Below are 24,104 nucleotides of genomic sequence, written 5' to 3'. Positions count from 1 at the left end.
TCATGGCATTGAGTGCCACGTCCAGCCTTTCCTTATATATCTCCAGGGACAGAGACTCCACCACCTCTCTGGGCAGCCCATTCCAATGTCTAATCACCCTTTCTGTGAAGAAATTCCTCCTGATGTCTGTCGGCCTGGGACTATGTCTCCTTGTCCTGTCGCTGGTTGCCTGGAGAAAACACTGACCCCCCAAGGGGTTGCACCCTTTTTTTAGGGAGTTGTAGGCCGTGATAAGGTCACCCTTCAGCCTCCTCATCTGCAGGCTGAACCTCCCGTTCCATCTCCTCAGTCCTGGGGATGCCGGCGTGTCCCTGCCGCGCCCCTGTGGCTGTGAGCGCACACAGAGCGGGTGCGTGCCCATCTCTGTGTGTGTGCCGGGCCGAGTGCCGCTGTCCCCGCGGGCTGTGACACCGAGAGCACACCACACACGCGTGTGCGGGACCCCGCGGGGGCGCGCCCCGGGCCGCGCTGCCGAGGGGCGGCCCCGGCCCGGCTCCCGCAGCCGCGGCGCCGCCCCCGCTCCCGCCCGGCCCCGCTCCATCCTCCGCCCTCCTCCCTCCCGCAGCCGCACCGAGCCTCAGACCGCGGCGGGGCCGGGCAGGGCCGCACCATGACCGAGACCACCAAGACCCACGTTATCCTGCTGGCCTGCGGCAGCTTCAACCCCATCACCAAGGGGCACATCCAGATGTTCGGTCAGTGTCCGCGGCGGCGGGGCGGGCCGGGGAAGGGCGGGGGGAGGCCTGGGGCAGCGCCTGGGGCTGCCCCCGGGGTGGGGATGTGGGGATGGGGCCGCTGCGGGCTCGGGGCGCGTTCCGAGCGCGGCTCCGCTCCCGGGGCCGGGCGCTGTCCGCCGCTGGTGGTGCTGAAGGCGCCGCGGGCGGGGACCGCCGGGGCCTCCCGAACCCGCTTCCCACCCCTGGCAGCTGTCCCCAGCCCTGTGGGGCTGTCCCTCTGGCATGGCCGGGGTCCCCCCTCTACACTCACATTCTCACGCTCCCGGCCCGCAGCCCCCGGGGTCGGTCCTGGCGCTGTTTGTCCGCTGCTGTTCGTCCTCGGGTCTGCGAGACTGCAGCCGCTGCAGCACTTCCATTTCCTCTGACCAGGGAGGAGATAGAACCAAGCAGCCACAGCCAGGTACAAAAGTCAACAAAAATACAGGCACTTAATGGAGATATTGGAGTACTCAAGCATCAGATTGATACTAGGTTGAAGGAACGGGAACGTTTGTGCGAGATGATGGATATTACTGAGCGTCCCTGTGATGATACAGAGGATGGGGATGCTGGAATCACTGCTACAGCCTGGCAAGACAAGAGGGAGGGAAGGAGGGAGAGAGGAAGGGCAGTCTCCATCAAAGCCGGTCTGACATGCCGTAGATACTGTTTGGGTAAAGCTCAAAATGCCTGGAAATCCCAATGCAAACAGTGGCTCCCTTGGCCGGGGAGGAGTCCTGGGAGGGTGAAGTGTCCACTGCAGACCACCCTGGAGTGCAGAGACAGGATTCATCCTTTATGTCTGATTGGAGATTTAAGGCTGGGAAGCAGAGACTGAAGGTCGTGTGCTACCAATGGAGAAGCATCCCTGGGGTTTCAAAAAGCTGTTTATAAGTTTCTAAATATATAAACTATATAAAAATACTTGAAATCAGCTTGGGGTATTTCTGCATTAGACCTTGTTTTTGTAGAACATAACGAGTTGCACCTCAGGTTAGAAAATGATGGTTTTCTAGATGCAAAGGATCATATTGTTATTCCATTTCATAAGTGGCAGCAAAATGTAGGCCTGGGCATCAATATGCTTGAAATTAAAAAAAAAATATATCCTATCCCCTAAGCAAAAAGAAATTGCCAACAAGGATCAAGAGAAACTATTTAAAAATAAAAACAATTATTAAATTAAATTACAAGGACTTGGTTGATGGAAGAAACCACTGATGAAAAAGATTTCTGTAATTCACATTTAGTCCTGTTTTGATTAAGCAACACTAAAGATATCCATGTGGCCCTTATTCAGTGGACTAACAACAAGTAACAAAATGTATTTTAGAAAAGAAGGATCAGTGAGATATTAGTATGCAGTGCATGTTCTTATAGACTCACAGTAAGATTTTCTTTTTGCTCAGTACTCTTCAGTATCTTTATCAAAGATGTGAAAGAAAATATATAATCCCTGATGGCAAAAAGTGGCCATGACCCCAAAGTGGGCAGAATAGCAATTCCTGCTGGTAATGAGTCAGTTGTGCTGCCTAACTCTGGTTGTTTGATGAAAAGGGCTTGTTCAACAGCAGAGTCAAAGGCAAAGTCATATGTCCAGCGGGGAAGAACACACTTCAAATATAAACAAAAGGCAAATGTCTTCTGCCAAACAGCAGTGGTGTCAAGGACTGAGGAGGGATTGTGCACAACCCACTGAATGCAAACTCTGTGTGGTGCTGTAAATAAAGCAGCAAATGTGACCCTTGTAGATATGAGCAGGGGAATATCAAGCAGAAAAAGAAAGGTTGTATTATTTTCATGTACAGCATTAGCAAAGCCCTTCTCTGAGGAACAGTGAGAAGAATTACATTAGTTTTGGAAGCCAGGCTTTGTGGCAGGAGACTAGGGAGGCTCCATCTAGATCCATCCTTAAATATGTTGAGGGGTATCACATATCCCTGCCCTATGCTTAGGGGAGGGATATGTGATATGTGATGAAAGTGAGCAACTTTGCTCAGCAGAATAAGTACAGGTGAGATGCCAAGAGTGGATCATGCAACCACTTCAAACTACAAATCTGTTGTGTGGGTTTGAGTGAAGGTAATCAAGTAGTATGAGAAAGTACCTGGGTACCTGGTGGATCCTCTGTCACAGGAAGGCTGTAAACAAATACTCAGACATCTTTCAGGAAGACAGGTTTTAGCTCAAAAAGGGTGGTTTGATGTTGAATTTTTCTATGCGCGTGTCCTGTAGAGCTCCTGAAATACAATACTTGAGATACCTGGTAAGGACAAAGGAGACTTCCATGAGGAAAGGACACAGAATTTAGCTTCTAAATCCATCATCATTTTTGTTTCAGGAACACTTCCCCCCAAAAAAGTGTAATCTTGTGAAGCCATTGGAATGTCAACCAAAATTTGTGTTACTCTTCTAGCTCCGCACTAGAGCCAGAAGAGTCCAACCAAAACAGTGCTCTATCCTGTAAATGATGCATTTCAAATAGCTGAATTTGTTGCCAAAAAATAATGCCTTCATCATTCAGACAAATATTTGGGCTTTGAGAACCTAATAGGAGGATTTTTTCCTTAACACAGAGAAAGACTATTTATCTCTTTAACATATGGCACTAATTAAGCCAAAAGCAAGTATAATATTTGCTCAGGTATCTCACTGTAAACACACCATTGTATGTCAACCGTCATTTTTCTCAGTGTAGATTTTACCATGTTTTATTCAGACCAAAACCCAACCTCTTCCCATAGGATTTGTGCCTGAATAGGGGATTAGTTAATTATGTGGAAGTCTCTTCTAGTAGGGGAAAGATTCCCATTGAGTTATTCTTTCCATCAGTCATACGAATTTAAGACTCATCATTGGGATTTCAGAAAGCTGGGATTCTTCTTACAATCTCAAATCTGCAACTGCATCCCACCACTGAACCTTGTAAGAAGCTGAACTTACTGCAACAGAGCTCCCTGCTTCATCTGCCAGTTAAAATTCTGGATCATTGGGGCTCCCCAAATGAGGCTGAATGGTATCTGTGTATACAAAATGAATATCATGCATATAGATTAATACTTTGCCTAAGATATATGACATATAACAAAAAAGTAGGTGAGACACAGTCATGTACAGCCATCCCTACCAAGGGGTTGAGACAAACACCCACATAGTCCTGAAAACACTCCGAGTTATTTGTGGTATCAGCTGTGCTTTGAGAGGGTTCTGAATCACAAATGTCAGTTGTATTTTCCAGCTTTATTTTCCAGTGGCTATGAGAAAAAGTTTGGGATGTAACTGCGGTGGGCAGGAAAGACAGAAGGACAGAGAGGATAAAGGTTTTTTCCAAAGCTTGACATAAACATTGGTGGTCTTTAACCCAAAATGAAACTCCATTTATAACCTAAGGAGCTATCTAAAAGAAAAAGCAGAGCCAAATCAAAGAAGAAAAATAAGATTCAGGACAAAGCCCTGCATTAAAGCCACATAAACCCCCACCACTGCTGGATGCAGGGAGCCCACCTGCTCACCTCAGCCAGCACACACCAACCCCAGGATGCTCACTTTCATTTCTTGCTGCCACTCAGAGGAGCACAGAGCATGGGCTGCTGCTTATCCCCCCTGCCCTGCAGCCAGCTCAGGAGGGGAACCCCTGAGACATCCCCACGCTGATTTTGGGTCTCAGCACAAAGCACTGGGGCACACTCAGTGGCACAGACACCCAGCTGGCTAAAGTGCATCTTCTCAGTTTGTCTCCTCCTCCCTTCCCGTGCAAGCAATGCCACCCAAAGGACAAAAGCCAAGGCACCAACGTCAGAAGCAAAACCTAATCCATGCAGCTCTCCTCACACACCACAGCCCATGCTGGCACTCTGCCAGACAGCGAGCTCGTGCTTGCTTTGACAATTAAATCACTTCCCCATGTGGTCCCAGCTCAGGGAGCCCTAACACAACTGTGTCCAGAGCTTGAAAACCAAAAGGCAGCTCTGCAGAGCAAGGTAGAAAGCAAAATTTTCAAAAAAAAAAAATATAGTTCATCTTGAAGATTGTCTTGGATAAAAAGCTGGGATTAACAGCATCACCAGACAAGGTCAGAGGCTCCAAGTTCTCTGTCATGGTGTTTCAGAGTTGGAGACAGAGCCAAAAAATAGCTGGATTTGGAAGGAAGGTGCTGAATGTAGTTTCTTTGTAGGTTCTGCAGTGGGAAGGGCTTGTAATGTCCTGTGGATATGTGAGAATTGGAGGATTGTTCTGGTGATTTCTTCAAACTGAAATGAGGATTTTGGTGGAGTGAAATGGTATCTGGTCAAACAACATGCTGTGTTTTGATACTGGCTTTTTTTTCCTCTATTTTCTTTAATTCATTTTTCTTCAATTGTAGAAGAAAAGGCCCCTCTGGAATTGCCCACACCCCCTATTTTGGCCCTTTAGACATTTTTTTCCTTGCCTTTTTAAATTCTGAAATTCTTCACAATCCATTCTTTTCATGTGCAAACTTCTGGCTTCATTCACAAAGCCTTTGTCATCAACCACGGTTTTATTTCTGCCCAGTTCTAAGAACAGCTTCATCTCCAGGGACTGGATGACCCCTCGATTCCTCTTTCCACTTCTGCTTATCAGCCTGCAAGTATCAGAGCTTCACTGGGGCCTCCCTGCTCTTGCAGAGGGAGATTTCAGCCTTCCTCCCTCCCTTCTGGGTGCACAGTGCCCACAAAGTCCAGCAAGGTGGAGTTTGAGATCCATGGTGATGTTCAGAGCTGGTCTCAGAGGCAGCAGGTTGGGTAACCCCCTCAAAAAATGGGACATTTTCTGACTTAGTCACAGGTACTTGGCTTTTTAACAGCTAGTTTTTGGGTACTATGAAGCACTTCATGGCAAACAGAGGATTCTAATCAAATCTGTATCATCTGCCTGTATCCAGACTGTCTCATCTCCTGCATGTGGATTTATGGGGTGATGGGTTGCTCCAGGCCAGCTTCTTTGGGAGGAAGAGATTTGTGAGGTGTCACTCAGATGTGTCACTCCTGATAGGGAGTTTTGGTACCTCAGATATTCTAAAGCTGTTTGACTATGGAGTTTCCCCACCTACCTCATTTCAAGCAGTGCCCAGGACCTGGACTTGCACAGAAAAACACTGCCAGTAAATAGCCTGAACCCTGAAAGTCAGCAAATCCCCACTACTCTTTCCTTTTTGTCTAATTAAATTTTCCTTAGGTCCTATGTGCATCTGTTGTTGAAGAGAGTTAATATCCCAACCAACAGTTGGGTATAAAACATTTCTGGTGGAAAACAATGAAAGAGGACTCTGCTATCAAACATAAAACCCTCTTGCTTGGTTCTTAGGAAAACTTGAGCAATTAAAAATCTCAGCGGGCTGCTCTTTGATTGTGCACTGCAATCCTTGTAGAGGAGCAGCACTGAGGCTGCTGCATCCCATAGCAAGGGATTTGAGATGAAAGGATGGAGTTCTCTGAGTAAAGAGGGATGAAGAGGCAGGAGCTGAGGCTTTTGTTAATTCAGGCTCCTGAATTTCAAGAATCACTTTTTCTTATTTGATTGAGATGACTGAACTGCAGAGCAGTTTAATGAGAGCGTCGCTGCCTGGGACAGAGCTGGGAGAAATGCCTGAGCAGTGTGACAGCTTCACCCTTTCCCCTTTGCTTCAATAACAATACATCTGCAAATGTCCAGGAGCAAAATTCCTTCCCCCTCCATCTAACAAAAGCTTCTCAGGAGCTTGAGAGAGACTTTGCTGTCTGCAACACGAGTAAGAAGTGGGGCCCTGTGAGGCTGCCTCGTGGTTCCATTTCCTCCTCGGCTGAAACGGGAACGAGCAATGAGCAGGAGGGATCGATGGATGGAGCGGGAGGTGCCGTGCGGCTCCGGGAGGACGGACAGACAGACAGGGAGAGGCTGGCTGAGCAGCTTTGGAGCTCAGCAGCAGCGGCAGAGCGCAGTGGGGATGACTTGTCCAGGGCAGAGCCAGGACAGATCTCACTAAAATCACCCCGGGTGATGCGTCAGACACGGGGAGCTGCGGCATCCCTGCTCATCCATCCCTCTGCAACACAGCGGAGGAGCTCCCACTGACACCCGAGCCGCTGAAATCACGGCGAGCAGCCGAGCCCTTCCCTCGGAACGAGCGTTCTGGGAAGGTGAGCTGTGCCTGGCCCATGTGCCCCTGGCTCAGCGCGGCAGCGACACCGCCAGCCCGGCCCTGGTGCCAGGGGGCTGGGTCACAGCACACCCAGCACCCGCCCCAAACACACTGAAACTGCTCTGCTGGGAGGACAGAGCAGCACCCATGGCTCTTCTGGGCACCGTTTCATATCAGCTGATGTCACATTCCCATCACTGCACCCCATACAGACTCATTTTTCACAGCCTTTGTCATCAGCTTCCTGCCTCTCAAGCATCTCCTCTTCATAACCCAGAGTGAGGAGTTTTCCTGAGCATGAGACTCAACTCCATCAATAACTATTCAGAGATTCTTTTAAAACATTTATAAGCTATTAAATATTTAGCAGCATTTATTACAATCTCTGAGACATCACATTGGCTCTATGATAATGCCACCTCCCAAAATGTGCCACATACCTCCTTTTACTTCCACCGACTATAAACAAACCTGGCAGTGAGAAATCCAGTCCTACAACCTCATTCAAGAAGGAAACAGGGGCTCTGCTTCTATTTAAAAACCATTTGCACTCACTGTGATGCTCTCACCTCCTGCACTGTCTTCTCTGATGCTTTTTAACATCAGCCTGTGCAGTGCCAAGGTATCAATTAGCTGCATGCTAAACACCAGCAGCCCACATCTCTCATGTAACCTTGGGCAGCTCATTGAACTGCTTGAGTGGTGCAGTGGGGGAGCCACATCCTTCTGCTGCCAGGCTGCTGTGGGTCAGGTACCCCAGGGATGGGGGCCGGGGGTAGGAGTGGGCCATGACTGTGCTGATGCTCCTGCATCTGAGTGGCAACTGGCCCAAAATGGGCATCCTCACCTCTGAACCCTGTGGCTTCCAAAATCCCTTCTGGCAGCAAGGCTGGGGGGCTGCAAGAGGTCCTCTGAGCCAAGGAAGTCCACCTGTGTGAAAGTGTAGCACAAGTACCTCCACCCTTAATCCTAACCCTAACCTCAACCTCCAGCTGGGACCAGGGAGCCCAGAGCAGCTCTGGGAAGACCCAACAACCTCTAAAGACTGAAAAATGAGCATAAGATAGAGACAAAGCCAGGGCACCTCTGGATTTTGACATGAGCATGCCCTCTCTGGTATTTAAAACCCCTCAATCCAAGCACTTCCATGATGCCACCAGTGCCCAGCCAAGCAGGGAGAGATTTTCAGATGCTCTGTGTGGAGACAGTCAATAGTGCCCATCACAGCCCTGAAAATAAACCAGGGCCAAGGCACAAGCTCTCATTCCACTGAAACACTATTGTTGCTGGAAAAGGCAACCTGGCACAGAAACACTTTTTTTTCTCCCCCTTTTCAGCATCAACTAGTATTCTTCAGTAGGGCCTGAGCCACTGGATGTATCTTGGTCATAACAGCAGAAATTTGCTAAATCAATATTTGGGAACAGAAAAGCCTACATTCTTCAGAAATATGCATGTTCAAAAGCCACTGTAGGGCTTGCCCCAGGAGAAGATTAACTGAGATAAGTCTGTTTCAGAGCTGAAATAGGAGGCACAGGAGGTCCCCATGGGATGGGTGGAGAACCCATCTCCGAGCCAGGCAAGGAAGAACTTGCACAGCCCCTGCTGCACAAAGGTTTCTATTTTCACTGAAAATCCAACAGCCCCTAATTGAGCTTAAGCCTTCCCTGAGGAGATGATGTTTCTCTGTGGTTCATTGGCAAGGGAAAGCAGAAAATCCACTTTTCCCAGGACAAGCTGGGTTGGGGATGCTTAAACACATAACTATGCTTCTGGCACCTTTGCTTTGTGCAAAGACATGGCTGATATTTCTTTTTGGGGAAAATGGGGTCTTGGGAATGGGTCTGCAAAGAGACAGAGTTTCACTGCTACACAGCTGCAGTAATGGGAATGTGACATCGCTCTGGTGTCACCTTGAGCCTGAAATCCTACCATGGCTCTGTCACCCCACACCCTGACCAGCAGCCCCCAGCCTCTCTGCCTCTCTGTAGCTGGGATGCTGCCTGCCTGCACAGTCCTGGTTCAGCCAACACAGATCCCACACAAGGTCAGCATCTTCAGACACCTTGCCAGCAAAGCAGGCCCTAGGTCAGACACACAGGAGTCAGCTCCATGTCAGCTCCAGGGGTCAGCCCAAGACCAGCTGGACAAAGGCTCCTCATCCCTGCTACATGGGGAATTGGGAACCATAAATCCTCTGCTCCTGGTAGGATTGTGATCTTGCCACGTGTCAGCCCAAAGGAGCAGCACCACACATGCCAGGACGTAAAAAGCTCTGCCTTTGATGTGCTACAACAGCTTGGAAATGAAAACAAACAGAGTGCTTCCACAGGGAAATTAGGGCACTGGAAAACAAGTGTGAAAATCTGTTGGGGTTTTATTTCCCTTTCATTTTTTTAAAGGCACCGTGTGACACCAATTTCCCTGAGTGAGGTGGGGACTGGGACCTCTCCAGGGATATACATTAAGGTGCCTGTCCTATTTTGGATGTTCTATCCACATTTTGACTAAAGTGACATATAAAACCACGGCAGAATAGTGAAAATCTTGCCTTTTGCTCCTACCCTTTTGCTGGGTGGGGTGACAGCTAATGCACCAGACAGGGAAATGTACATGACCTTTCACTTTCCACTTCAACGTATACAAAAAAATCACCTTACCCAGAAATGCTCAATCCTTCTCCAAGGGCTTCTAAGCAAGTTGTTTCAGTGCTGTCCTGCAGAAGACAGTTCAAAAAACCTTCTTTAGGTGAAGGCCTCTTCTCCAACCATTTTTAGAATCTCTGAATGCTTTGGAAGAGACCTTAAAGATAATTTTATTACAACACCATTCCCTAGACCAGGTTGCTCCAAGCCCCATCCAACCATCTGTTAAGAGTTGCTTTTATCCCATTAGATGCTTTCCCTTATCTCTTTAGCCCCAAGACCTCTGAGATACCCAGGTGCTGAACACCTCATGGAGGTGTTTAACACATCCACCCACTCAGCTGCCCTCAGGGGAGATCCAGCAGGGCATTGAGAACGTCCCTGCTCTCCCTGCAATACCAGAGTGGAGATCTCCAAGCAATAATTTACATTGCTTCTCTGTACAAGTGGAGAGAGTGGCAGCACTGTGCTGATCACAGAAAAGTAGGATCAGTCCCTCCCTGGAGGAGCTGGTGGCACTTCAACTCAAGAAGCAGCTCCTTGTGCTTCTTATGTTGCTCAGTTGATGGGCATTTCCTGCTCCCTCCCACTCCACAGCAGCAGGAGTAGCAGCTACAGGAGGGAAAAGCATCTTAGCCTGGATTGTTCTGCCATGCTTTTCCTCAGATGTTTCTTCTCAAGCTCTAGGGCCTGAGAACTCTTCTTCCTGGACTCCTGTGTAACTTCTCAGACACACTGACTCTTGCAATACTCCACTTCTAATAAAAGAGGGAAAAGTAGGATATCTTCAATTTCAATTATATCAAATAGGTTGTCCCTCTACAGCTTCATAGAGGAAACCCAGATTCTCTGGGACAAGCCAGGCCCCCTGCCCAGGCCCCATCTGGCTGGGGCTCCAGGAAATGCTCTGCTATTTCTAGATCAGCTTACTGTGACTCAGATTCCTACTTTTATTCTTTTTAGTTAGTTAGTTTTAAACACCTAGTTTCACCTTTCTGCTTGAAGCCAGGAGTGGTCAACAGATGGTGATAGCATAAGTCTCATTAGTCATCACTTGTGTGGCTCTGAGCTGGACACTGGTGGGGACCTGGGTGGGCTGGCAGGGTCAGGTCCTGCAGCATCACCTCTCAGGGCCTTTCACAGCCTTCTCTTCCACCACAAACCTTGAGGCATTTGGTGGCCAGTGCTTTTTTGTGCTTATGAAAAGCTGATAAATCTGATGTGCAGCAACACCTGAAGCCCTGTCACAGCACGTGCCACAGTTGAGATGACCACGGTACACAGAGTATCACCATGCAATTTCAGAAAGCTTCAACCCATACAGAGCTACACCTCACCACTTCAGAAGGCTGCAAGTGTCCACCCTTCTGTATCCCAGCCTTTTATCCCCTCCTGTTGATGCCCTGCCCCTGTGTGCCCTCTGCTCCCTTTGGTGGTTGCTCAGTGCCCCTGGGCACTCCATGGCTCGTTGCTGTCAGTGCTGCTCACCTGCTGCTCACAGCTGCACCCACTGGGGATGAGGCTGGGCCAGCCCCACTCCCAGTTTTCAGTACACAAACTATGTGCCTACAAAGCCCTTCCCATATTTGTTATTTCCACAGTGCCTGGGTACAGCTATGGACTAATGGGGTGGGGAAAAGTGTAACAGAGCAATTAGCTAAGAGATTAAAATCTTTTAAAAAATCATTAGGGGGCTTAATGGGATTTTTCTACCAGCTAGAAGTCTCCTGAGAATCTGACTGAAATTGTCTAGGAGGCACTGAGCACGAGGTAGGACAGGTTATTTGGGTCAGTGGGACATGAGGATCTCCCCAGGCTTGCCTTGGGAAGGGCCAACCCCACGGTGAAGAATCAGTCTCCTGCTTCTTCCCAAAGGAGGGACCTCTCTTGAGGAGCAGCCAGGGCTTGCTCTGGTAGAAATGTTTCTTCTGGGAGCCCAGGGAAGGGAGATGCCAATAGTTTCCTCAGCACTGACCAAGATCTGACAGTGGGTGAGGACACCGGTTGGGACCCAGAACAAGGCTCTGGGGTAGGCAGGAGAGCTGGGCTCTGGGAGGAGGACACCTCTCATGAATACATCCCTGATTTGGCATTCAGAGAGGGCTTTTTTTTTTAATATCTCTCTATATATATCTATATACATACACATAATTCAATTAGACTGAGAGTAACTGCTGGCTCCTTGCCCACACTGAGCTCTGGAAGCACCATTTAGGTCCTGCAAGTGCTGCTAGCTTGAGAATAAAACAAAGTGTGCTGGCATATCTGGGTCACTCTCTCCTGCAGAAGAAGGGATTTTAATGGCTATGTCCCATCTCCTGTCCAAGGATGTCAGAGGCCAAATTGCTGAAAATAAAAATGAGACACTTGGGAAATGGTTTTGCCTTTTCCATCATCTGTGGCTGTGCAACTTCTCTGTCCCAGCTCTCAGGGCCATGCAATGAAGGCTGTGCAGAGCTTTCTTGCCTCCCTGCTACCTTGTGTGTGTTTTCAGAGAGCTGGCACAGTGTGAGCAAGCTGCAGCTTCAATCCCCTGTGGGGGGAAGGGCATAAATCAGAGCTGGCCTCTGGCTTTACTCTGTAAGAAAAAAAAAATAAAAAAAGGAAGTCTTAGGGGTGCAGATGAACCAGGTACAAAGGCAAAGCAAATACAATCTGAAATTACACCTTGAAAAATTGAATCTGAGGAATATTTGATTTCAGTAACGTCAATTTAGGTGATGGAGAGGAGCCCAAACATTGTGATTAAATATACTCAGTGAGAACCTCCAAAAAGTCACATCTCTCAAATAAGGACTGATTTCCTATTGGGCAAGTGGGATGCTATTTTTTCATTCAAACTGGACAAAGCCATCACTTTTCAGTTTTGTAGCCCTGGAGCATATCCTCTGACTGGTCTTTCCCTATCATTGTCTCTCAGGAAAGCAGCAGGGATGAGAATACTTGAAGTGCATTTGCAGGGCAGGTGAGCAAAGCTGGGCTGGGAAAGCAGGAAAGTGTCACCAGTGCCTGGGCTGGGTGCAAGTGTCAGCCCTGTCCCTGCCCAACACAGCAAGGCTGTGGTCAGCCAGCAGCTGCCAGGCACAGAGCCATGGCTGGAAGCTTCCCATCCCACAAGGACCCTGCCAGGGGGCTAATGCATGTCTTGGCAGAGCCACCACCCCGAGCTTATTTATGTCAACAAGGTTTGAAAGCCATGGAGGCTGCCTGGAGCATTACAGACAATTTGCTCCAGACAAGGAATGAGCTCTGCATTTACAGGCTGACATCCTTGCACTGCTGTGGCAGGATATAAAGTGCTCATTGAAAATGAAAATACTGGAGGGGGTTTCTGTGGTCTGGTGTGATCTCTGGACATCACAGGTATTCAACAGGCAAGAAATGGGCTGGGAAAGGGATGGGAATCTGTGACAGAGGACAAGAGGAATGGAAAGTTATGGGCAAGAGAGAACCAGAAGGCAGGTGTTCACACTCCCTACACTGTACTGCTGCTTCTTAGCCCACATTTGCCCAAATACTTCCCTTGCATATTTAAATTATATGTAGTGTTTCTGAGATAGACAACAAGCTCTTGGAAATGTAGATGCCAACTTAGAAAGCAGCCTCATTTTTACAGATTGTGCAGGTTAAATCCCAAATGAGCAGTTTTGACAGCAATACAGAGCAGCAGCACTCCTCTCCTGCCAGCAGCAGAGCCCTCCCTGAGTGCTGCAAGGCCATCAGGAACCCCTCAGTGACACCTTTCACTAGAGCAGGATGTTCCAAACCCCTGCTTACCTGGCCTTAGACACTTCCAGGGACGCGGTATCCAAAACTTCTCAGGGCATCCTGTTCCAGGGCCTGTTTTCTGCAGAAGAAATGTTTTATTAAGGCAGAAGGTGGTGGTGGATGTTTGGTGTGAGCTGGAAGCTGGAGCTGAGAGGACATGCCAGCAGCATGGGTCAGGTTGTCTGAAGATGTGGAGAGGGTGCCAGGCTGTTTAAATACAGACCTTGAGATATTGGTAAACCAGGGAAAACCTTTGGCTTTTGCCACCAAGAACTCAGAGCAGATTAATGCCATCAGCCACCCTTGAGAGCTTGAAGCAGAGTTTACATGCAAAGAGTTCAGCTCCTCTGAAAGATGAACTTTATAAAGGGGACATAAGAGGGACAGATCAGTGTTTTTAATCTTCCTTTGGCAAGGAAAATCAAGTCAGAGCAAATCAGGAAATAATGAAAGGATGTGTTCATTTAAAACTCAACGGCATCTTTTTTGTTAGGAAATTTCCTTTTTCTTTTAATTTGCATTTTAATTTGCATTATGATAAAAAAGGTAAATGCTGATCCATCAATCTTTGCTTCTCCCTGCCTGTGCAAAAAAACCAAACCCAAGCCTACTGTGTTTTGCTGCATGTGCTCTCATGGGATTTTGAGGGCAGGAAGGATAATTTTGGTGCATCAAATTTTACTCCCTGCACCAATCAAATGATTTAAGCCCACTTTTCCCTCTCTGGAGGCTGGTGTGTCCAAAGCACAAGAGCTGGGAAGGCAGCCAGAGTGAGGATTTCAGGTGAGTCTGAGGAAGAGGCTATATTAAGTCTGGCAAATTTCCCACAGGCTGTCACAGAGGCCTGAGGCTGCTCAATGCCCTCAAGGGGGAAAAAAGGTCCATAGCAATTATTTTTCCTTAATTTACTTTTAACTGACAGTAACTGGATAATATTCCCGAGCAGAAATTTCAAAATTTGGATGAAAAATTTTGCCCAAGTGACTTAGAATCCTGGAATGGTTTGGGTTGAAAAGGACCTTAAAGCTCATCCCACTTCAGCCCCTGTCATGGGCAGAGACATGTTCCACTAACCCCGGTTGCTTCAAACCCCATCCAACCTGGCCTTGGACACTGCCAGGGATGTGGCAGCCACTGCCCCCCTGGGAACACCCACCCTTCAGGAAGGACCTCTCACCTTCCCCCAGGCCAGTGCCAGACACTGAGTTCAGTGCCTGAAGGATGTGATGCACAGTGACATCTTGGGATGGCTAATGGGTCCTGAAATCACCACCTCCATTTCAGAAATGCTCATCTTATTTGCAAATCCAAAATATTTTATACATCTTGAAGAAAAAATTAACTTTCTAATGGCTCATCAATCTTATCTGCCTTTTTGCTCTTACCTTCCTTATCTTCTTTTCCCTTGGCGTTGTCTCAGTAACTGGGGTAGGTATGTAGGAGACCAGGCGAGTTTGGCAATTTGTCACCAGCACTTTTATCCTCCAATGCCACCTTTAGGAAATACCAGCCTGAAACTGAACATCTCTTAGCACAGCTGGGACGTGGGCAGCACACGGTGGGATGGGAGGGAGCACACGGGAGGGATGTAGCAGCTGTGTGGCTGTGAGGGACTGGCTGGGCCATGGCTGGTGGCTGCCATGGTGGTGCAGGGCTCAGTGGGTGCTGCTAAACCCCCTCCACCTTTTCCTTGTGCCCCCTCCAGAGCGAGCCCGGGATTACCTGCACAAGACCGGACGCTTCATCGTCATCGGCGGCATCGTCTCGCCCGTGCACGACTCCTACGGGAAAACGGTGCTGTCCCCAGTTCCCTTCTGCCTCCTGGCTGAGATGGTGTCTGAAATGGGAGATGAGCACTGGGCAGCACTGCCTGACCCATGGTCCCTTCACAACCCTCTTCTGCCTGGGGCAGCTCCTGACCTTGGGAAAGTCTCAGAGAGAAGGGAGAGGAGGAAACCTCTTGCTGTTTAGATAAAAACTGTAGTGAGACCCTAAAATGAGTCAAAGACAGCAAAGAGAAACATTCCCATCCAAAACAGTACTGGGTGGTGATGCCTTAAGTGGGGGTTGGTGGGAATTTTTTAGTTTTAATTATTTCAAAGCAAATTGTTTAGATTAGGTTTTTTTTTGGGGGGGGGGGCAGGGGGAAATATCAAAATTATGCAAATGAGTGACCTTTAGAAGCACTTGTGAAATTAGGAGTGCTGAGCTCACTTGTCTCCTGAAAGCTGGAGGAATTTCATCAAGAAATCACCCCCTCAGGCTGGCCCCGTTGGAGCCCAGGTCTGGGAGTGGTGCTGCTGAGCAAATCTCACCACCTGAGCACGTAGCCAGGGCTGAGCCCAACAGAGACTCCTCCCCTCCAGCAAACAGGAGCTTAAATAAACTTCTGTGGGCAGGAAGGAATCCTCCTGGCCTGTCTCACACGAGTGAGCCTGATGTTCTGCCCCAGAAGGGTTTGCAAGCCCAGGGTGGGCACAAGGCTTCATGAGTGTTCTTCCTTCCCCTTGTCGTGCAGGGGCTGGTCTCCAGCCGGCACCGCCTGACCATGTGCCAGCTGGCCGTGCAGTCCTCCGACTGGATCAGGTGGGTGGCACAGCTGGCACTGCCCCTTCCCTGCACCAGGGGGGCAAAGTCCTGCATGCACAGTGGAGATGCCACCAGCTGGCGCAGCTCCAGGATGAATTTCCTCCCAGCCCAAGCTTGACTAAAAATCAGAAACCTTCCCCTGCCAGTCCAGCAGAGAACAGATGAGGAGGGTTACACCACCCTTCAGGATTTGGGGAGTCATTCAAGCCCCTCACTGAGCCTGAGGTGTCTGGGTGATACCCAATGTCACTCAGCTCACTCCAGCCTTGTGCTGTGGCACCTCCCTGCCCACACATGTAGCACCAGCCTGCAGACTTTCACCTTCCCAGCATTGCCATGTGGCATCTGGTGGTTGATGTGACACCAGAAGCATCTTGGGCTGCCCACAGAAAGAGGGTTGTGACACACATAGTCACATCCAAGCCAAAAAAAGCTGGTTAGTTGGGTACCAAGCATGGAAAGATGACCAGGCACGCGTTCAGCTCTCCAGAGCTGTTAGGGGTCACTGTGCAGAGGGGCTGGAGGAAGGACATGGTCCATGCCAGGGCTGAGGGATCGAGGATGGCTGCTCATGGCACTGCTGGCCAGCCCAGTGGGCAGGAGGTGGCATGGGCAGGAGGTCCAGGCAGTGGCCATGAGCAGCATTGTTGCCTTGCTGTGCTCCTGGCAGGGTGGACCCCTGGGAGTGCTACCAGGACACCTGGCAGACCACCTGCAGCGTGCTGGAGCACCACCGTGACCTGATGAAGGTGAGGCAGCCCCTGCACCGTGGGTGCACCAGGGTGAGGGCATGGGGACACTGCAGGGGTGGGGGTGCCCTTCCCCAGCTCATGGCCGTCAACAGTCAAAACACATCAGAGATTGACAGCGAGAAGGCTTGCAGGAGCACCGTGAAATCCTGACCTGGAAGGGGTGTGACCTTGTCACAGCTGCTTTGAGGTCTGAGCCCTGATGGCAGAAGGAAATGGAGCCCTCCAGCTGGAGCCAGCAGCCATCCTGGACCCAGCAACAGCAGGAGGGCAGCAGGGCTTAAGGCAGACTCAAAGCAGGGATGGGCACACCATTAGTGACACCCTGCTTCCTCCTCCCTGAGGGAGGGAGGGGTGGAGGGGCTGCCCCGCTCACCAGCTGAGCCAGAACTACTGTATGAACCTGACCAAGAGATTTGACAGGAAAATTCAGCATCTGGGAGGTCCCCAGGGAGCACAAAGCCAGGAGGAAAAGTTCCAGTCAGTCCTGAAAGCCAAGGAGGAAGGTGACTGTCCTTGGGTGACAGGGGTAGCAGAGCTACTGGTACACTGAGATATAGGAAGAAAACCAAAGACAGGAAATGGATGAAAGAGCATTGTACAAGCTCACAGACAGCCCAGACAGGAGGCACAGGAGTGGCATTAGCCAGCCCAGCAGGATGTCCAATGCATCCAGGCACTGTGGTGCTGAAGCCAGGGAGTTGCTGGTGATACCTTCCTTTTCCTGCAGGGATGGGTGGAGTGGAAGAGGACATATATGCTCCTTGCTAGCCCACACAAAAAAAGTTGATACCACCTTAAACACAAGCCACAGGTTATCCACAGGGTCCTGATAGCCCCAGGCCCATTTGGTGAGGTCAGATGGGACTGGAGACCCTAAAGTGAGCTGGGATGTGCCTGTCACCAAAGGTAACCTTGAACCAGGGGTGAGAGGCTTTTTACAGGGTCAGAAAGGTTTTGTGAGGTTGCTGGGGTGAAGACACTGTTCCAACTACATCCTTCCCTGATTGCAGAGAGTGACTGGCTGCATCCTGTCCAATGTCAACACACCCTCCATCACCCCTGTGATCGGCCAGCCCCAGAACGAGTCCTCGCAGAACATCTACCAGAACAACAACAGCGTCTCCAGCAAGCCCACTGCAGGTGGGTGAGGGTGGCACAGGGCACAGAGGGGTGGCTGCTTACCCCCACCTCCCAGCAGGGCTGCCAAATATTAGACCAGTGCTCCATCGCCTTAATTTTGGACAGGTATCTCATCAGCCTTGGTGCAGCAAGTCCAGGGTGGGGCAGGGGTGTGATGCAGGAGTCAGCATCCAGCACAGCAAGGGCAGAAGCCAAGAGCAGATTAAAATGGAAATCTCCTTGGACTTCAGCTGGATGATGTCTAGGCAGCAAGACCAACAAAAGGAAAGGCTACCCGGTACCAAGGGATGAACAGGCAGGAGAGATGATGCAGTGGGGTTCCCTACAAGTCAGAGGGATGTGCACCATAAAGGTATTAGCTGAGAAGAGGGAACATTACTTAAATTCCATTAAAATTGACATCTTATGGTTTTCTTCGTGATTTTAGCTGCCTAGCTGGTCCCTTCAAAGCAGAGTGGAGCACTCTTGGGAGTTAAGACCGTGAGAGGAGGCGTTGGGAGATGCTGGGAGCAGTTGCACACTCAGGCACAGGAGCATTTTGCAGAACCAGGATGGCTGAAGCACGTGGAAGTGTTAATGGCACAGCCTCCCTCCCATTAATTTTCCTTCTTCCCCTTTAGCAAAGATCTTGGGGAAGGTGGGAGAAAGCCTGAGCCGGATTTGCTGTGTTCGCCCGCCCATGGAGCGCTTCACCTTTGTGGGTACGTAGAGGAAAGGTCCAGCATCTCCTCTAGAGACCCCCTCCCCACCCTTCCTCCCAACCCCTCTTCCAGGCTGGGCACCAACCTCTCTTTTGCTGCCCTTTCTCAGATGAAAATGCCAACCTGGGGACAGTGATGAGATATGAGGAGATTGGTGAGTACACAGCCCCTCCCCACCTTGCTCCCACTCCTGGGTGAGTGCTGCATGGCTTGGGAGCATCTGCATGGCAGCTCTGGCAGACACAGGATCATCTCACCTTGGTGCCAGCTACTAGGGCTCAGGAATGCAACAGAAAGAGCTCTAACTGGGCTGAGCCTAGTCCTGTTGACAGACAACAGCCTGAAATCAGGGAGTGCCATGGGGACACAGCTCCCAGCACTGGCACAGAGCTGCCATGGCACCCTGTCCTGAGAGGCCCCTCAAGTGCCATCAAACTTGGCCTCCCATGGTGGTGTCCCCCCATGCCCGCATTGCCTGCAGCCCTGCAGAGCCTCAGACAGCAGTAGAGATTTTGGCTGCCTGACCAGCCATGGTGCCCCTTGCTCTAAAGGCTTTTAGGGGTTTTACCCCCACCAGACATCACCCAGAGCTCTGCATGGGGACTTTTGAGACCCTTTTCACACACAGCCTGGGACTACAGCCATCCTAGCACTAGCACCATGCAGAGCATAGGCCACCTGGGAATGCCAAATAGGGAGGCATTTTCTCATGTAGCCACCTTTTCTCACCCCTCTGGGGGAGGGTGTTTATGGCTTTTATCGGGCAGTTGTGCAAATAAATTAACCTTTATGGGCCTGTCAGAGCAGAAAAGTTCCCACAGCATAATTTTCTTGCTGAGCTGCAAAGCCAACCCTCAAAGTTGGGTGGGGGGGAGGGAGTTCCTTCTCAGCCCCCCGTGCTCCCACCTCTGGGCTTCTCTCCTCTCTTTTCCAGAGCTTCGCATCTTGCTGCTCTGTGGCAGCGACCTGCTGGAGTCCTTCTGCATCCCTGGCCTCTGGAACGAGGCAGATGTGAGTCACCACTGCCAGGCACCCCTCCATGCTCCTCCTCCTCTGCTTCCCACAGCCAGTGCTCCTGGGAGCCACCAGGTCCCTTGGGATGACAGGAGCTGTGCCCACCATCTCCACTGCCTCCTCCATCCCTACCCTGACTGTCATCTCCCCAGCACATTTCCATAGGGCTTCCACGGCCCCAAGCACTGCACCCCGTTAATGCAGAGGATGTCACCTGGGGTGGAGGGTAAGCTCATCCCAAGGCATTTCCAAAGGCTGTGCTCCCACTCCTTGTTCCTCGGAAGGAGCCAGTATCAAGCAGATGCCAATCCCAGCAGAGTGAGGTATGCAGGTAGGAAATAAGGTATTTACAGGAGTGGTTCAGATGTTAGAAATTAAACATATTTAGAGCCAAATCAACACCTTTCACCGTTGGTCCTTGCTGGAAGAAGCTGTATTTTCATGGGAGAGCACCAGCCCTGGAGAGGGGCTGGGCTGCTGCCCCACCTGCTGCTCCTGGTTGGAGCCATGCTGGCTGTGAGGGCTCCTCCAGCTCCTCCCTGAAATCAGGCAGTCAACACAAACCTCCCTCCTTGAACTTTTCAGCCTTCAAAAATCAGTTACCACATCTTCAATCCTTAACTTTTTAAAGCATTTGGGCAGCAGGCATCTCCTTTGAAGGGCTGGAAAAACTGAAATGAGCCAAGCCCTGAGCCCAGCACAAAGGATGCAGAAATGAATCAAAGCACAGGCAGAAAATTTTCTCTGCAGCAGCACCTCCTCACAGACTGCTGCTGCTTGAATTTGCTGACCCAAAGCTCTTTTGGATGAGCCTGATTTGTCTCATCTGAGAGGTGTGAGCACTATGAGTGCTCTTCATGCAGCAGCAAATTTGGCCAAACAAGCTTGGAAGAACAACCCTCCCAAACCTCTGTCAGGACCAATACATCCAATCCTGCTCATGAACCCTTCCAGCCAGGCAGAGATCACATTCACCTTGGGCAACCTCTTCTGCTGTCACCTCCTTCTGCCACAAGTTCTCCTCAAGGCCTGACCTCAATATCTACTAGTAGGATTTAACCCTCTGCCTTTTATTTGATCTACTGCCGAGCCCTTGCCTGCACAATTCCATGTTTCTGCCAAAGGCTGGTGACATAGCCTCAAAGTCACTCCCCATCACGGCCCTCCAGACCGTGGTCCAGCTTTCACAGGGCAGGGTGGGGCTGGCAGACAGTGGGAGGTTTTGCATGGGGTGGCTATGAAGCTCTCCACACTTTGTGTTGCTCGCAGATGGAGGTGATTGTCGGGGAGTTTGGGATCGTGGTGGTGCCGCGGGATGGAGCAGACCCCGAGCGGATCATGAACCACTCCTCCATCCTCCGCAAGTACAAAGTGAGTCAGAGGGTGCACGTGTGCCCAGGGAAGGCTGAGAGAGGACTCTCTTACCCAGGGGGACACTTTTGTCATGGGACACAAAGCACCTCAGGGTCAGGTGCTCTCACCTGGTGGATGGGATGAGCAATGGGTCATCCAATTGCTGGGATGGGGTGGGGAGGCTGGAGCAGCAGATATCTGCTTTCAAGCTGTCCCTTCACTCCTGTTTTCCTCTTTCCCCTGCAGAACAACATCCTGGTGGTGAAGGACGACTCAAACCACCCCATGTCAGTTGTCAGCTCCACCAAAAGCAGGTGGGTGAAGCAGGGCTACTCCCACTACAGAGCAGGGTGTCCCCATTTGCAGGGACACCTGCCCCACCCAAGTGGGCTCTGACACCTTTCTCTCTCCCCACACTCCCAGACTGGCCCTGCAGCACGGCGATGGACACGTTGTGGATTACCTCTGCCAGCCTGTCATTGACTACATCCTCAAGAGCCAGCTGTACATCAACGCCTCTGGCTAAGAGCCCTTGCAGGGAGACAGCCCCGTGTCCCGCCTGCCTGCAGCTCTGCATCACCCCTCTCTCTCTCTCTCTCTCTCAGTGTCTCCATCTCTCTCCCCATCCCATGGCCTCCTGCCCGTGTCTGCCTCTCACCCCCAGCACCAACACTCTGTTGTGCAGCCATGTCCAGGGAATGGTTTGGTCTCTTGTTCTGGGGCACTGCCCTGCCCTGTGTGCATGGGGAGGGAGGAGGGGCTGGTCAGGGAGCAACATGCTCTGTGTGCTCCCAGCATGTCCCTGGGAAATGGTCCCCTCAGTCCATCTTCCCAGCATGCTCAGAGCAGGGGCTGCCTATTCTGCATCATCTTACACAACCTAAGCTCAATAAATCTGGGTGGGTTTTTTTGTTTGGTTTTGGTTTTTTTTTTTTTAATTAAGTAACTTTAGTGTGAGCCCTTTGGGCCTCTCAGCCCAGTGACCAACCAAACCCTGGCTGGCAGCAGACAGTTGTAACACAACCAGCTCAGTGCCCCACAGCAGGGGAACCTCCTCAGGCCAGCCATGAGACAACCCAGATAACAAAACCCTCCTCCTGCCCCTGAAAATGATGGAGAGGGCGTTTCTAAAAGGCAGCAGAGGCCTTGGTAAGCGCTGCTGCTGAAGCATTATGGAGAGAATGTCACATCTCACCTTCCCCTAGCTGCAAGAACTGAAGCCACTCCCTAGGAAAGAGAAGGTGGGGTGATGTTCTATCCCACAGCACCTAGAAAGGGATCTGCCTTTTATGGGGCCAAGAAATTATGGGGTAGAAAGAAGCAGGTAGTGAGCCAAAGCCTCTGGTGAGAATTTACCCCAAACCTGGCCAGGTCCATCCCCATCCCCTACCCTCCAGATCTCCATTTTTGCTCCATCCATCTTCTCCCACCACTCCTACTCTCTGCCTCTCCTTGAAGAGCTCATTAAATGCATGATAACCTCCCCCTCCCAACCCAGCCATGGCTGCTTTGCACATCCCTTGGGACAAGCCAGGCTCCTGTGACACTCCCCCTGATGCTGGGGATGGATCCTAGTGGAGATGCTCACAGTAAAGCAGGACAGGTAATGCAGAGCAGTTGCTGAAGTCTTGTGGAGAGGAGGGTTGCTGGAGCAGGGCCGTGTCCTGCAGATCATCCCTAGGGCACAAGGATCCTGAACAGCTCCTGAGGAGGGTCACAGCCATCAGGAAGGTCTGGCCCTCACCTTTTCCTCTCCCTTTGCTCCCTGTAACCTTGGATCACTTTGGGTACAGTCCTTCTGCTGTGGCTGAGAGTCCTCCAGGATCTTTCAAGGAAAAATGTGAAAATTCTTTTATTTTGTCCCTTAAAAGTCCATAAAGGGTCACAAGGAGCTCTCAGGCAAACTCCCAAAGTGGGACTTTGTGCTAAATTTGGCAACCTGCTGGGTGCTGCTGGCATCCCTGGAACAGCAAGCCACTTTGGACAAACAAGGAAACCCACAGCCAAAGGGTCCTTGCAGCAGACAGGATATTAGGAGCAGTAGTCAACAACTTCTCAGGAAGGCACTGCCCTTCCCAGAAAGATAGAAATGATGTGACTCACCCAAAGGCCAGAAGAGGTGTTTCCTTGTCAGGGATTTCCCTCTGCATGGAGAGATTTCTTTGGGAACTGTTCTAAATTTGGCAGCTGAGTCCCTCAGTGCCAGCTCTGGCATCTCCAGGTGGTTGAGTACGTATCCCATAGGATGAGGAGATATGGAGATGCCAAAGCAGAGAAGGTGGTGAGGGTGTGGGGGACCCTGCTCCAGGGAGGCCTTCAGCCAGGTCACCACCAGCACCACCCCACCGAGCTGCCCTGGCAGTGACACCTGTGAGTGCCCTGAGGCACCCAGGGTGTGTCAGCCACTCGCTGGGCTGCTCTCCACGTTCTGTTGGTCAGCCTCCCTGCCCTCCCCGCCCCAACACACCAGTTACCCCAGACAGCAGCCTCCCCTCCTTTCCAGATGTCCCCTGTGTTCCTTAGCTCCAAGCCCAGTGGTGGCAACCAGCCTCCAAAACACAGAGAGGGACTGAACCTCTTGGGGAGCAACACCTCTGAGGTGGGAGCAAAGAGAGCAAGTTTTCCCCAAGGAAAGACGGAAAATTAAACCATGGGGAGGGGGGGAAGAAAGAAAGAGCCATGTCCAAAAGTCATCTCTGATCCTCCCTCCAGTACACAGAAGGGGAGCTGGGAATGCCATGGCCTCCTGATGCACGTGGCTGGGATGGTGAAGTTAGCTGTGGTGAGGATGAGGAGTTTGTTCTGCCCTACTGCTCTTACCTTCACATACCTGCTCAGTAAAACTCACAGCATGGGGGGAGGGATGGGGGTTTGTAACGGGGCCTTCAGCTCGGGGACTGGTTTGGAAAAATGTCTTTGGGTGGGTGTGGGAAGAAAACAATCATCTGTGATGATCCATGTGACTGCTGGGGAGGTGAGGATGGGAGTTTCCAGGGTGCAGGAGAGGTGTGGGAAGAAGCTTGTGGGTTTTGGTCTTTGAACCGCCACTTTTTAACAGTCAATTTGCTGAAAGTGAAATGAACTTCAAACGTCTTTTGGGAAAAGAAAATAAACAAAGGGGGGCGGGAAAGGGGTTGAAATTGCCATGCCACCAATTTCACCTTTGTCAAAAGTTTTGGAGCCTTTTTTTTTCTTTTTTTCTGTTGCTATTTGAAAAAAACAGTCATTGACAAAAAATACTTTATCAGCAAAATGTTTAAATTATGTAATAAACAAAACAAAACAGA

At 50.4% G+C, this 24,104-nt stretch overlaps 1 protein-coding gene across 1 annotated transcript; it reads left to right on the top strand.

The window, feature by feature from the left end:
* The first annotated feature begins 537 nt into the window (after nucleotides 1-537).
* On the top strand, nucleotides 538-24,104 carry NMNAT2 (nicotinamide nucleotide adenylyltransferase 2). The gene is made up of 11 exons (XM_066555455.1): nucleotides 538-695; nucleotides 14,974-15,062; nucleotides 15,787-15,854; nucleotides 16,528-16,606; nucleotides 17,620-17,749; nucleotides 18,370-18,450; nucleotides 18,560-18,604; nucleotides 19,385-19,461; nucleotides 20,734-20,835; nucleotides 21,064-21,131; nucleotides 21,241-24,104. The coding sequence occupies exons 1-11, from the start codon at nucleotides 611-613 to the stop codon at nucleotides 21,341-21,343; spliced, it is 927 nt and encodes a 308-aa protein (XP_066411552.1). The 5' UTR covers nucleotides 538-610; the 3' UTR covers nucleotides 21,344-24,104.

Source organism: Molothrus aeneus, chromosome 9, assembly GCF_037042795.1.
Source record: "Molothrus aeneus isolate 106 chromosome 9, BPBGC_Maene_1.0, whole genome shotgun sequence".
Taxonomy (NCBI): domain Eukaryota; kingdom Metazoa; phylum Chordata; class Aves; order Passeriformes; family Icteridae; genus Molothrus; species Molothrus aeneus.
The sequence above is the reverse complement of the archived record's forward strand: the minus strand, read 5'-3'. Positions and strand labels throughout refer to the sequence as shown.

Excerpts from the sequence above, each read along its gene's own strand:
- NMNAT2 (XM_066555455.1), top strand. The coding sequence starts at position 611 with ATGACCGAGACCACCAAGACCCACGTTATCCTGCTGGCCTGCGGCAGC. Across the intron at positions 16,607-17,619 it reads ACCACCGTGACCTGATGAAG|AGAGTGACTGGCTGCATCCT; the intron begins GTGAGGCAGCCC and ends CCCTGATTGCAG. Across the intron at positions 19,462-20,733 it reads GCCTCTGGAACGAGGCAGAT|ATGGAGGTGATTGTCGGGGA; the intron begins GTGAGTCACCAC and ends TGTTGCTCGCAG.